This window comes from Xiphias gladius, chromosome 15 (assembly GCF_016859285.1).
Source record: "Xiphias gladius isolate SHS-SW01 ecotype Sanya breed wild chromosome 15, ASM1685928v1, whole genome shotgun sequence".
Taxonomy (NCBI): Eukaryota; Metazoa; Chordata; class Actinopteri; order Istiophoriformes; family Xiphiidae; genus Xiphias; species Xiphias gladius.
Window position 1 is genome coordinate 1,164,517 of NC_053414.1, and position 14,671 is coordinate 1,179,187.

Below are 14,671 nucleotides of genomic sequence, written 5' to 3' on the forward strand. Positions count from 1 at the left end.
GACTCCTGTACAGAGGAGGCCGACCTGTCCACCTTTGATCAGGTCTTCAGTACATACCTTGAACCTCCGGCCCACCAGCAGCCGATGCTTCACAGCTACGATTGCCTCCAGCCCAATCACTCTTCAGATGGCTCTTTTTAGTGTGAGGTCTCTTACCAGTAAAACTTTTATTTGAAATTGTTTTTTTGATTTGCTAATTTAGATTTTATGTTTTTAACGGAGTCTCGGTTACAAACTCGGGATCCCCACCAGATACACTGCAACCACTTTTCCTCATTTGAGGTTCTCCTCTTTAAACTCGGTGGTCTCCATCCGATCGTATTTGTTTTCACTCGTCGCCCTCCAAAATCGATCTTGGTCGAAAATCGATCAGATCTTTTGGGGCAGCAGTGGGGGACTGTACGGTGCCTTTATGGCAGGTTTAAGGGGGTTTATAGTTGTCAGTAAGAGGGGGCATGGGGGGCCCCTTTTCCCCTATGTGGGCCCCAAACATTTGCCTGGTTTGCATCTCCTGACAGTCCAGCTTAGTTTTAGTTTTATATTAAGTCAAATACTGAGAAGTGCAGATTGAAATCTAGATGAATACTAGAGCGTTTTAAAATCCCGGAGGGAGAACCAGAGATTTCAGTTCCAGACTTTTCTGCAGCTCGTTACATCAGGGGCACAGTCCCCGAACCCAGTTCTCCCAGGCTCCGCTTGAACGTGGTGAGGTGGCGTTTACATGAGACCAGAGAGCGGTTTATAGATAAACAGCACGCAATGCAGCTCCCTTCTGTCACCTTTCCATACAAGACACAATGAGATAAACCGTGATACGTGGAGTCAAGAAGCTTTTTTTGGGGGGGGGGGCTGCATATACGCAGTATCACCATAATCAAGCAGACAGTAGAAAGTTTGATCAAAAAGAAGCAGGATTTGTTCCATACAAAAATCATTCTGCTCGTCAGGTGTCCAGTCAGATTCCCTTTATGAGGCGGGACAGTTGGAGCGAATGGACAGAGACGGCAGCTGCTCACAGCGTCGGTTCAGTTGAGTCTGGATTTAAAACAGCTACAGGTTCAGCTCAAAGTTGTCCGTCCCGAAGGAACCAGAGGACGACCCGAAAAGAACAAGGAAGAGAGTTGATTTCATTTACAAAAATCCAGGAATCATCGGGATGCGAAAAAGACGCCAGCGCGAGTGACGTCACCGCGGACCTGTCCAATCAGAGCCGAGTCTGCGCGCTTCCAACCGAACCGTCGCGAGCCGGTTCTCCTCCAACCGCCGCCGGTAAGTTCACCGACACCTGCTGTTTAACCCACACGGCCGGTAAAGTACCGGCACGGATGCTACAACTGTTAACCGGACTAAAGTCCCGGCCTGATCCGTGTTTGTCACGCTTTCAACCGCGTTAATGGCCCGTGGCGGACCGGCTCTCGGCGGCTAGCCCCAGCTAACGCCAGCTAGCTTAACCGTCACTGTGAACTACGAACTGTTCGTAGTTTTTAACTAAACGGACTAAACATCAGGGTTTTTTAATAGTTTAATTAGTTTTCAGAGGGTTTTTTTTCCTCAAAAGTCTGCTGACATTATAGGAAAGTATTTTCTGAATGATTATGGTTATACTAAGGTGGAGTATAGGTTAGCCTGCAACGGCGGAAAGCAACTCAGAACATTTATTCGAGTACCCAAGTACTTTTGTAAAGTACTTTCATTTTATGCTGCTTTATACTTCTGCACGACATTTATCTGACAGCTGCAGATACTTTGCAGATGAAGATTTTAAAAACCCACAATGAGCTCATAAAACACAAGGTATTGTAATTAGATCATGAGAAAATATATAAAAACAGTAATTTAGCTCTACTGTATAATGAGTACTTTTATTCTTTTAACATATTTTTACCTAAGTAAGGTTTTGAATACAGTAATTTTACTTACGACAAAGTATTTTTAAGTTGTGGTATTTCTACTTTTACTTAAGTGAAAGATGTGGGCATGTACCACCACCATTAACGTGAAAACTGGTTGGTATATTAACTCCTGTTGTATCTGGCTCTTTACTGGGTTATCATTAGGGTTTAGAACGGTGGTTCCCAACCTGCGGTCCGGACCCCTACAGAGGGTTGCAAGTTAAATCCGAGGGGTTGCAAAATTTTTTGACAAGGTAGGAAAACAGATGATAAATATTTCTGCTACAGAAAATTAGAGCCAAAACTAACAGGTCTTTTCGTTATTGGTTAATCTGCAGATAAATGAGCCACTTTCTGTTTTTGTTATCAGCGTTGGTTGATGAACATGGGCTCTGTAGTTTCCATGTTTTTGTGAATGAATAAATTAAACGCCAACCTTGCTATGAATTCAAAATCATTAACTATACAGGATGTGTACAGGTCTTGATAAATCTTTAAAAGCACTGATTTCAATTTCCTCAATTAAAAACCTTAAAAGGTATTAAAAAGGGTTAAATATTTTCACTAGCCTTCTGTAGACAGTAACATGACTTATACAATGTTTTTTATACCTGATTTGAGTAACAACTGGCTGGAAGTTATTTTTTAATTGGTTAATCCATCCATCCATTCATCTATCCGTTTTCCGCAGCTTATCCAGGTCCATGTCCTGTTTAATGATCAATTAATGATATTATTAGGAATTATTGTTATATACAGCAGGGAAGGAGTGACAAAAATGCGATACAAATGTCAATGAATCCATTCAGTTGATAAATAATTGTAGGCTTTATCATCCGTACTGATTTTTATTGGTATCTTTCATACTTTGACCAGTATGATGGTGAGACAGGCATCGTTTGTTTTGTATATGCTGTTAAAATGTCTCTAAAGGTCTTAAGATTAACTTGGCGAATCTGCACAAACTCTGGAATATAATAAATTGTATGTTGCAGCAACACTCAAGTCAAAGAGTGTGTTTGTGTTTTGTGTTTCCTGCAGCAGCAGCAGTTCAGTGTGTTGGTGTTCATATGAGTAGCAGTGATGAGCAGCAGAAGCCGCAGGTCCTGGTGAGAGCTGAAGTACACACCACACATCTGTCACAAACCTGTCACACACAGCTGACATACACAGCTGTCACACAGCTGTCAAACACACCTGTCACACAACAGTCACACACCTATCAGTCAAATCTATCACACACAGCTGTGACACACAGCTGTAACACACATCTGTCACGCACACTTGTTACACAGTTGTCACACACCTGTCAAACACACACACACACACACACATACCTGTCACACAGCTGTAACACTCACCTGTCAAACAGCTGTAACACACAGCTTTCACACATCTGTCACACCCAGCTGTCAAACACACCTGACAAACACCTGTCACACACAGCTGTAGCACACAACTGTCACACAGCTGCCACAGCTGTCATACACAGCTGTCACACACACAGACATACCTGTCAAACAGCTGTAACACACAGCTTTCACACACAGATGTCACACACACCTGACACAGACAGCTGTAGCACACAACTGTCACACAGCTGTCACAGCTTTCACACAGCTGTCACACACACAGACATACCTGTCAAACAGCTGTAACACACACCTGACAAACATCTGTCACACACAGCTGTAACACACACCTGTCACAGAAAGCTGTAGCACACAGCTGTCACAAACACCTGTCACACACAGCTGTCACACACAGCTGTCACACACAGCTGTCACACACACCTGTCACACACAGCTGTAACACACAGCTGTCACACACCTGTCACACACCTGTCACATACCATCACACACAGCTGTCACACACGCCTGTCACACACAGCTGTAACATACAACTGTCACACACCTGTCACACACACACACACACACACACACACCTGTCACACAGCTGTAACATACAGCTTTCACACACCTGTCACACACCGTCACACACACCTGTCAAACAAAGCTGTAGCACACAGCTGTCACACAGCTGTCACACACAGATGTCACACAGCTGTCAAACAACTGTCACACAGCTGTCACACAGCTGTCACACACACCTGTCACACACCTGTCCCACAGCTGTAACATACAGCTTTCACAAACATGTCTCACACAGCTGTCACACACCAAGAGGTATCAGGCTGGTTTCGTATCAAAGTCATAATTTTAGTATCGTTGCAAAACCAGATCTCTGCCCATTTATTATTTTCAGTCAATGAAAACAGGACATTACTGAAAATATCAAAAAATAACAAACAGTAGGTTTCATTTAAATTTCTGCAATCCAAGATATACGGATCAATAACCCCAATCTGAATAGTTGAACAGTTACGAAAAAAGATAATGTCATTGCTCACAGCTGCGTGTTTGTATTTTAGGTTTTGAAATTTTCTGTTCCCTTGTGTGTTTAAAAATGAAGAAAGCTCTGAGTGAAATGACAGAGACACAACATACAGACTGTGGGCAGAGATACACTGATGACTGGAGGCACAACTCCTGAATCACTGAGATATTTAACGTCATTGGAAATCAGCGTATTTTTGGTGCTGAGATCCTGAAACTGCAGCTCCGACTGATGATGATGATGACGCTGGTAATGATGATTTTCCTCCTCAGGATGAGAAACTGCAAAGACTGGTGAACGAGTTTGGATCAAACAGCTGGCCTTCAGTTTCTCTTCATTTCAAAGTGAGTACTTTCATTTCACAAAAACATGGAGACACAAAGTGCAGCAAGTGTTGCAGGTGAGTGAGCGTGTCCTGGACCGAGAGCGGCAACACACGCGACATAAAACAAGGTGGTAGCAAAACATATTAAACAGACTCTCAATGCATTATCACGTGGAGCACAAAACGCACAAGATCAAACATTAATGCAAGATTGGTCAAATGAAAGCAATAAACATTGCAAGAAGTATAAAACACAGTTGATTAAAATTCTTAATAAATGCATATAATGGATAAATATAGTTAATAGGTTTAACCTATTGACACTGACGGTCACAATATATCCTAAAGTGCAAACAAATTAATAATAACACTAAATAAACCACCGACAGCTGATTGGCCTGCCTCCAGTTCAAAAAGAACAAAATTCAAAAAGCTTGGAATGAAATATGTTGCTGAAGTTTTCTGTCTGACTAAAGCAGAAGATCAGAGGGAAACGTCAGAGTTAGGAAACACTGCTGTGTGTTTAACATGTGATCACAATTACCAGGCTGAGAGGAAGCTGATATTTACTGTCAGATCTGACAGAACATGAATGCAGCACATCAGCGGAAAAACCTGGAAATAGAATCTGGAAATGACCGAAACACACTGGCTCTCAGTGAGTGAAGTGTTGTGTATCATGTTTAGAGAATGAGAGAATGTGCAGAGGGCGTCTTCACTGTCTGTCTCTGTCTCTGTCTCAGGGTCAGAGGTCAGTCGTGGACTGTCAGCAGAGGTGGCAGCAGATAAAGAATCCAGAGCTGGTTAAAGGTCCCTGGACTCAGAAGGAGGACGAGAGGGTAAAGACTCACAATGTAAACTGTAAATGTCACAGTTCTGACCGAATATCACCAGCGTTCCGGCTAAAATGGACACAGGTCAGCTGAGACCACCAAACTGGAGTTGACTTGTTGGTTCTAACTCATGAGGTGGACTCAAACTGGCCTCCAGTGGGATGGTCTTGTCACTCTGTGTCTGCTGTACGCAGCTGTTTACCACAACTCTTTTATAAGCGGTAATATTATGTTGGGATGTCACTTCCTGTGCAGGTGACCGAGCTGGTCCATAGGTACGGCGTGAAGCGCTGGTCGCTCATCGCCAAACACCTGCTCAGTCGTAACGGGAAGCAGTGCCGCGAGCGCTGGCACAACCACCTGAACCCGACGGTGAAGAAGAGCGGCTGGACGCTGGAGGAGGACCGCATCATCTGTCAGGCCCACAGACTGCTGGGAAATCGCTGGGCCGACATCTCCAAACTGCTTCCCGGCAGGTACGTATACCGCCTGAGTTTTTGCCGCAGTCAGTCAGGCTGCGTGGTCTGATACCAGTCTGGGGTTTGCCCTGAGGTTGCTCCGGAGGAGAGACCATGTTGTCGTCTTCTGTGCAACGAGCAAAAAAAAGGAAACCGGATGACTTATGATCCTAACTAGACGTCTCTGGACCAGAGTGTTGGACAGACTGACACTGGCTCCGTGAAATAACTGGGAGCAGAGAAGACGTCCAGGTGTCCAGGCAGGTAGGACACTCTGATGTTGCTGTGTTTTGTTCTCAGGACGGACAACTCCATCAAAAACCACTGGAACTCCACCCTTAAGAGGAAGGTGGAGAAGGAGGGATACCTGCAGGTCCTACACCTCCACAACTCCTCCTTCACCTCCAACACTTTCAACTCCTCCTTCAGCTCCTCCAGCTCCTCATTCAGGACCTGCGGCCCCCCCAGCACAGCCAACGTTCCCGCTGAGGTCACTGTCCTCCCACCATCCATCATCATCATCATCCCCCCATAATGAAAAAGAGAATATATATGGAATGATGACGATGACGATGATGATCCGTCCTCCCGCAGGCAGACAGTCTGTCCACTGTGAAGGACGAGTCCAGCTGCACCTCAAGCGAACCGAGCATGTGCCGACGCCATCGTAGCCACGCCCAACGGTGCTCCACCTGTGTCCCCGCCTCCTCCTCGGGTTACGACTCCTCTCTGAGCGCATGCGAGCTGACAGCACCCACGGAGCTGATGGAAGCGGTACAACAGCCGTTTATTTCATTTGTTGGGACGTACCTGAGGCTTATGTTGGAAGGGAATTTTATTCGCCTTTTGTGGAGTTTTTAGAACCCTCGGCATCGTCTATCAGGCTGTATTACTTTAATGCGTAGTTATAAAAGAAGAGAAAAGACCTGTTTGAATTTAAACCCCCGTTAAGTTCCCCTACAGCATTCTGAGTTTTTTTCCTTTTTCCAATACCATGTGGCCTTTTTTTGGCTATGCAAATTTCAATAGCTGGAGAAGTTCAATTTAGAAAAATGTTCATGATGCATTTGATTGTTGAAAGGTATCAGAATAGGGATCACTAAATATTTTGTATGGATCCTTTTATTTAATGGATTATCTTCTTTTCATTCGCCGGTCACCTCCTACCGTAAGCAAGAAGGCATTTACGAATTCTTTAGTGCTTCTGTTTTCTTTGTTCTTAAACCAGTTTCCTCTCTGAATTAGTTGAACCAGACTTCATCACAGAACGTAGAGACCTGGAACCGCAGCCCAAAGGAAGTGACCTCATCACTCCCCACCTGCCTGTACAGAGAGGACGCCGACCCGTCGGTCGTTGATCTGAGCAGGACCTACGTAAGACAACAGACGTCTCATTTATAAAAACATACATCGGCCGAGATCAGTCAATGAGTCTGACATAAAGGACCGTTTTTTATGTTTTAACCTGTCTAGTAAAATCCTGTCTAATGTCCACTTTCTGTCCCCTCAGACTTTTAAAGGTGGACGTTGGACAAGTATTTTTTTTTTTTTTTTTTTTTAAATATTTTGTTTTGCTCTGAGATGATAACAAGTCTGATTCTGCCAGCGGCTCACTGAGTTCAACTAACATTATCAGTTTTGCTGAAAGATTATTTTCTTGATTAATCAGCTCCTTGTTTGTTCCATAAACATAAACGTCCTTCACAGTCTCCCAGAGCCTGAGGGGACGTGTTCATTTTGCTTGTTTTTTCCTGTTCAGAACTCAAAACATATTTAGTTTACTGTCATAAATGACAAAGAAAAGCAGCAGAGCGGAGAAGCTGAAACCAGTCTTCATGATGAATATAGTGATAGTAATTCATGATAAATTGATCAGCAACACAGTTGCAGATTAATTTTCTGTCAATTAATTCAGGAATTTCTCAATTATTTTTTCCTGTTTTTAAATAATTCAAAAGGTCCAGAACCAGCAAACGACTTTAATTTTTTAATATAACTTTGGCTTCTTCTCTCTCCTCAATCCAAATCCTGGTGCACACTTCAGATACAGCGGGACCAAAGGTCGCACTCACTGCCAAAGTAAACTGGAGTCAACCAGAGAGACTGGAAGAGACAGAGAACAGAGGACAAGTCTTGACACGCTGTGTTTTTGTGACTGAAATTAGAATACATCACAAACTATCACTCAGTATTCCAAAGTCTTCCAAGCTACTGTCACTGGGACTGGAGGATTATTATGTAAAGCGTCATCACCAAACCAGTTACAAAACGTTAGTCTGGACTTTGTCACAATCTGTGTAGAAATACAAGAAGCAGTTTTCTGGTAACTCATGTGACTTTCTGTGAAACTGAACCTGAGTCCAGTCTGTTTGTGTCTGTAGGTTGCAGGTATGAAGGAGCAGCTGATGAACAGTGAGGATGGAGCCTCCTTCGTGGACTCGTCCTGCAGCAGAACCGGCCTGGTGGGAGCTCTGAGCTTCTCACCCTCCGAGGTAAAGACCAGATTCTGGAGACGGAAACGTTGCTGCTGCTCTGATGGTGGCCCTGGTCTGAAACTGTCTGTGTTCAGTTCTTCAGTCTGTGTGGTGTTGAGGATCTGAAGTTACAGCGTCCGGCTCTCACCTCCACCCCCGTCTGTGCCCTCAAACACTCCAACGACACCAACCAGGACGACTCCTGTCTGCACTACAGCAACAACTTTGCCACCCAGTAGGTCGGGGGGTCACAGGACGACACCTTCACCGAAGGGAGAAAACTGTGTGTGGAAAACAGGAAGATGTCTCGATGTCTTTTTCTTCGGTGTAATCTTCTCTTTCTCTAATCGCCTCCTTCTGTTTGAGACTTAGCTGTACTTCTAGATTACAGGCTGCATCACTAGATAAAAATCTGGTCTGCTAAATTAGCTAAAACAACTGAAACAGTCAGTCAGAAAATGGCAACTGCTCGCTGCTTTTCTTTTGTCCGTTATTCTAAACAGAATATCTTCAGGTTCTACACATTTTGTTATTTCTAAAGGATTATTCGATGAATTGATAAAATAATCCGCAGATTCATTAAAAATGACTGTTAGTCGCAGCCCTGAACTGAAGCGAGTTGTTGTGTTCAGGACCCCGACAGAGATCAGAGAGAAGATCAGAGCGTTGTGGATGTCGGATCCTCAAACCCCAACACCGCTGAAGATCCATAACAGCAGTCAGGACGAGGTGAGAGGAGACACTGCTCATCATCAGCTGATTATCAGCTGATTATCATCCCGTTCTGAAGTCAAAATCTTTTCAGACTGTGTTGACTCACCTCCCAGTGGTGGAGTTCAGGTTGATTTTGGTTCATTTTCTCCAACTCTCTGTGGATTTGTGTTTGTTAAACTGTCCTCCCTCCACATGCAGGGTTGAGGGGGTTTTTTCATCTACAACAACAGAGCAGAAAGCTTCAGTTCTCTTTGAAAAATGTTTTAGAGTATACAAAGCTCCACAACTGCGCCTTACAGGAAAGTTACGTTGCTATAAATAAAACATGAGTAGCTGTAAGATTTTAGGATGAAGATTTGGATCTTGGGGCCGTGCGGCTGCAGACCTCAGTTATTTTCTGGTCCCACCGTCCAGTGTTTGTCTCTGGCTCAGGTTTCAGTTTGTGCGAGCAGGAAGGTGAATCTGACGTGGGAGGAGCGGAGTGTTGATCCAGACAGTCAACAGTCCAGCAGCAGCTCTGAGGTCTGACACACCAACAAAACACACACACACACACACACACACACACACACACACATTTACATTATGGCTCTGCTCTCAGAAAATCTCTACCTCTGGATGATTAAACCAGGTCTTTGTCAGAGTGTCCCGGATCTGTCTCAGACCTGTGAAGCTTTTATTGTGCTAGTAAAAACACAACAAGGGTGATTTAGCTGTTACCACCTAAGACCAGGTCTAGGTCTAAAACTGTTGTACTTAGAGTTGTCAAACCTGGTCCAGATTAGTCTCAGCCAGACCCGTCTCCCCTCCCCGTGTCAGCGCTGGAGAATGGCCTGGCTGCTCCATTATCGTTCCGCTAGAGGGGAAAAAAACGCTCTGGCTTGTTTCTATTTCTTTGACCCGATCTCGCTTGTCTTGGGAGGCGCTTAACCCAGGATGCAGCGACAGAACACACCACATAAAACGGTAAAGACGTGTGTCGACTGTGATTGGACGACCATTGTCTTCGTCAAAACTGGCCATTTTCAGCTCAGGGGTTCTTGTTGTTTCCCGTAGTGAAGGGGGTCCGCAGCCTACTTCCGGTGAATGGTTCTGATCTCGTTTCTGATTTGTGAAACCTCTATTGTATTTGTCAAAAGACGGAAAAAGGGCGATTTCACTTTTTTTTTCTGCAGAGGCCACAGCTGTTTGGCTTTCACCGTACAAAATCCACATCAGGAGGAGGTGGAGGTCCAGAAAAACCTCCAGCTGGCCCCACAGGGACACCAGTGCGAATGTTGAAGTGATCTGTGGCGTCTGAGTTATCAGACTGGTCATGTGTCACCTGTCCACTTCTGTCCTCCAGGTCCAGGGGGAGAGTCTGCTGAGCTCCATTCTGCAGGTCCAGGCAGAGTCCAGCGCTGTTTCACAGGGCCAGGGAGAGTCCAGCTCGGTCCAGCAGCAGGTTCAGGAGGAGTCCAGCTCTGTCCTTGGCTGTTTCCCGTTGGATGGACAGGTGGAGGTGTGGTGGTGTCCGCAGCCGGTTGGTTACCTGCACTCTCAATGTCCGGCATACAGACTGAACCCCTTCGAGGTAAAAACCTACACACTCTGAGACCTGAACCTTTATAAATGGATGCGATCGTCTTTGCTGACACGATGCTGCTCAGGTTCCTCGTCAGTAGATGGACTTTGCTGAATAAAAGTCCGACGTTTGTTTGTGTCTGCGTCGTGTCAACAGCTGAGCGGTGAGTTACAGGTGGTGATATTTGGACGAACAGACGATCAGATGAGTTTGACAGAGCAGGCCCGACTCTACGTGGAGCCCTGATCCTCATCACCAGCACCAGGCGGTGAGTCGGCCTTATTTTCATCACTGAATGCGGGATATTTTAGAGGTGACCGCCACACTCGGGGCTTCTGCTCTTTGGCCCTGAGGGTTGTTTGATAAGTGTAATGATTTTATGATGTGTTAGCAGAGGTGGTCTCTATTTCTGGTCTACTTTAAAAGCTTGAGGAAATCCTGCTGTGCTTGGAGAAAGGTGAAATGATATTGTTCGCATGAGGAGCATGCAGGAGGACACAGTAGTACCGTGCAGCAGTACCTGAAAAGCAAAACCCAGGGCAGAAGAAGCCACTAAGAACTTGCTGCTGCTGCTGCTGCATCTGGTGATGTGAAAGATTCTCATGTTTGTGCCTCGTGAGGGTTCAGGCACTGAACTAACACTTTAATTACTCTGAACAACAGGTTTTCAGACTCTTCTGACTTATTCCAGTGTCTTCAGTAGGAATCCTGACCTGGATGTTGACACTGTTGACAAGTAAAAAACGCTGAATGACATGAACGCAGCATTATTGCTGTGATCGGACGGTCCGCTCTTCTCTCATCTGGACTCGGAACAGCTGGAGTTCAGTGAAGACAACTGGAATTGTAGTGGCAGGGGGGCGGCGTGTCCCATCATCCCCGGTGTGAATGATTTGTAATCAGATTATCCAAAGCACTTCATCTGGAGGTTAAACTGAGAGCAGCAGATTCCCTCTGTGATAGCTGTAAAAACAGCAGGTCAGAGCTGTAAAAACTGGAATGATTCATGAAGTGGTTGAAGAAAAGCATTTTTCTTTTCTGTTTGCAGAGAAACCTGCTTTTATCATCATCATCATCATCACCATCATCAGCAGCAGCAGCAGCGGCGCTTCAGACCACACTGACCTGAGAAAGAAACCTGACGCCGAGTCAGTCTGTTTTTATCATTTTCAGTCTTCAGTCTGTTGAGTCTGCCTGTGAATCATGAGTAAGTATTTTAATGATTTTACATTTAATCAGATTTTATTCTTCACTGCACAGTCTCCATCAGTTTGTATTCACCACAGGTGGTCGCTGGAACTGATGCTTTATTGATTGATTGATTTGGCAGTTAACAGAAAGCATCCTCACACATTTTAATGATTTTATTTGATCATACTTTTATTAAAACTGTATTTTAAAAACATGAAAAAATACCAATATTTTTATAACTTGACACATTTTTAATGTGCTATTAGTTGGAGTTTTACTGAAGATGTCAGATTTACCTTGTAGATGTTACACTTTAAACTAACTGTATGTTTGTTTCAACACGTATGTATTTATGAAGTATTTATTTATTGAAATCTGGCTGCTGGATTAACTCAATATACTCAAATAATTTTGTTTTTAACACAAAGACACTTTATATTTAAAACTAACTTTTGCACTTTGGATCAGAACCAAACGTCTGCTAAAGATTTTCAGAATATTCTCTTAAATATTTTATGTAGCCTGTCACAGTATCTTTTCACTGCATATGAATTCATTTTATTGTTTTATGTTTAACTGTATTCTTCTATTTCGGTTGTTTTGCACATAAAACCTGTGAATCTGCACAAAAACAAAATATTACTCTGCGTGAAAAACCGATTGTAGCACTTTAGTAACGTTGTTTAAAACATCTCAGGAGAATTGGTGGAACATTACTTTATTTTTTGGATCTTATTTTCTGATTTCTGTTCCTAGATGTGATGTGCAATAAATGTCAGTGACTGCATATGTCTGTGTTTTTACTGTGAATGAGTTAACGATCATACTCTGGACTCACATCACTGGGTATAGTCATTATACAACTGTTCAAAGATGCGTCTCACTCCTGTGTGACGTGCTGTAGACGTTTACACAGAATCTGATGAACTTTTCTTTATTTTGGGACCAAAATGGTCCAAATGTCAGCAGCTACACAATTTAAAAACCTGAGGGTTTTTGTTTCAGATCAGAAACCCGGGTATGACTAAACTGACTCGTCCTTAAGCTCAACCTGCTGACTCAGACTCAGGGACTGAGGCACTTGAGACTCCACTGGGACTTGACCCTCGTAACTCGGGAGACAACCTGGGTGAAGTCAACAGGACCTGGGAGACTCAAAGAGGAGCTCAGCACCTTGGGCATGACTTTGTCTCAAGTACCCAGCACTTGAGACCGGAATCTGATCTCAGGGACTTGGAAATGTCGAGGAACTTCACCTCAGCAACGTGGACCTGTCCTTGGTGATCTGTTGGTGAAACCTGAGATCAGACTCCCCCACAAGAAGGTGTCGTCTCCACTGGGACGTCGGGTGCATAATTAAAAAATACATGGAAATCAATTTGGAACTAAAATTCTTCATGGTTTTTCTGAGGGGGCTGACTTGTTGCAGATTGGTTGTTTTGACTCTAGTCCAGCTGGAAGGCGGTGTTGACGGAGCCGGTGTCCAGAGGAGGGTGGGCAAGGTGGGGGCAGCTCTTCCTCCTGGACTTGGCCAGGACTCGGTGAAGGAGGCTGGGGGAGCCGGGAGGAGGACCTGCCGACCCCCCTGCCACTGCCGACGGCCCGTCGAGTCCCAGCGGCCGCCGGATGCTGTTTTTCCTCAGCAGCTTCGGAGTACTGCGACCGCTGCAGGAGGAGAGGAAAGAATAAGTACGTAAGTAACGAGCTCTGTTTTTACCGACACCTGGGAATCCGCTGCCTCGGAGATTCAGTTCAATTCAAACGTTTGTGTCATTACACTCGGGTAAACTGAAACACATTCTCGTTGTTCTAGCAACAGTGCAACCTCCTAAAAATAATAAAAGTGTTTCATAAACTGTGAAGATCCGGTACAAGCAAAGCACTATCCCCACGAAAAGCCAGAGTAACTTCAAGATCATGTAACTACTCCATAATGAGCCCTGCACATAGTTTTGAGATTTGCACTTTTTGTGTATCAAAGAATTCATTAAAGAATTCGGCTCGGCGTATCAGAACGTGACAGAATCTGTTTCAAAAAACGTTCAGTGACCTAGAAAATCATCAAACCACTTTATATAAATACTAACATTCACAGCAAAGGAGAAACGGTTAATGACAAGATACCTGCTCTGATTTTTTACTTTACTGATTTTTGTGGTTATTTTGCCAACTTTCTCTTTTTCCATGTTTGTCTTTGTTTGTCCCTCTTTAAACTGCTCTTTCTCCTCATACAGGGTTTCCTTTTCCAGCACAAACTCAGCTTTAAGTCTGATGTGTAATTTTGTCGACTTAACAAAGTGTGGAGCTGCCAGGACACAGAATACAAGAAAAATGACAGAGGCGCCTGAAAAAATGTACAAATCTTTAGTGGTAATCACGTAAAAAATCGTAGCTGCCACGTGTCCGCTGTAGTTACCTGGTGCAGCCACAGGGGGCGCCTGTGGGTGTCGCAACGACCGGCACCGACCCCCTCCTGACCAGCGTGGGCGCGGCTCTGGACGAATTACCACCCTGCAACACAAAGAAATATTACGTCACTGCTGGCTGTCGGCCAATCAGCTGCTGAGTTGATTTCTGTTCAGCTATTTCCTGCAAGAACAACCGGGACAACTGTGAACCAGGACCAATCCGGACCTCAGATGTTTAACTGGGTTTAACTGGTGGTTCTGGTTTAGGGGCAGTAAACCCAGCGGTCCAGGTGAGTGTCGTTACCTGTAGTGGCTCCACGCAGGCTACAGGGAAGTAACCTTCATCTCCGTTTGACAACCGTCCGAACCACCAGGCCTCATCCTCCTTAAACAGAACCTGGATCAGGTCTCCCTG

At 44.5% G+C, this 14,671-nt stretch overlaps 1 protein-coding gene across 1 annotated transcript in view; it reads left to right on the forward strand.

The window, feature by feature from the left end:
* Positions 1-11,913, forward strand: part of LOC120800225 (transcriptional activator Myb-like) — a 12,129-nt gene extending 216 nt beyond the window's left edge. Inside the window, exons 1-15 of the mRNA XM_040146155.1 lie at positions 1-49; positions 2,934-3,001; positions 4,562-4,633; positions 5,358-5,453; positions 5,703-5,923; positions 6,206-6,395; positions 6,500-6,679; positions 7,151-7,279; positions 8,287-8,397; positions 8,475-8,614; positions 9,012-9,108; positions 9,526-9,615; positions 10,439-10,666; positions 10,814-10,925; positions 11,706-11,913. The exon at positions 1-49 is cut by the window's left edge and continues 216 nt beyond it. Coding sequence (XP_040002089.1) covers positions 1-49; positions 2,934-3,001; positions 4,562-4,633; positions 5,358-5,453; positions 5,703-5,923; positions 6,206-6,395; positions 6,500-6,679; positions 7,151-7,279; positions 8,287-8,397; positions 8,475-8,614; positions 9,012-9,108; positions 9,526-9,615; positions 10,439-10,666; positions 10,814-10,903 — 1,761 coding nt within the window. The 3' untranslated portion in view covers positions 10,904-10,925; positions 11,706-11,913. The remainder of the gene's footprint in view (positions 50-2,933; positions 3,002-4,561; positions 4,634-5,357; positions 5,454-5,702; positions 5,924-6,205; positions 6,396-6,499; positions 6,680-7,150; positions 7,280-8,286; positions 8,398-8,474; positions 8,615-9,011; positions 9,109-9,525; positions 9,616-10,438; positions 10,667-10,813; positions 10,926-11,705) is intronic.
* The last annotated feature ends 2,758 nt before the right edge of the window (positions 11,914-14,671 follow it).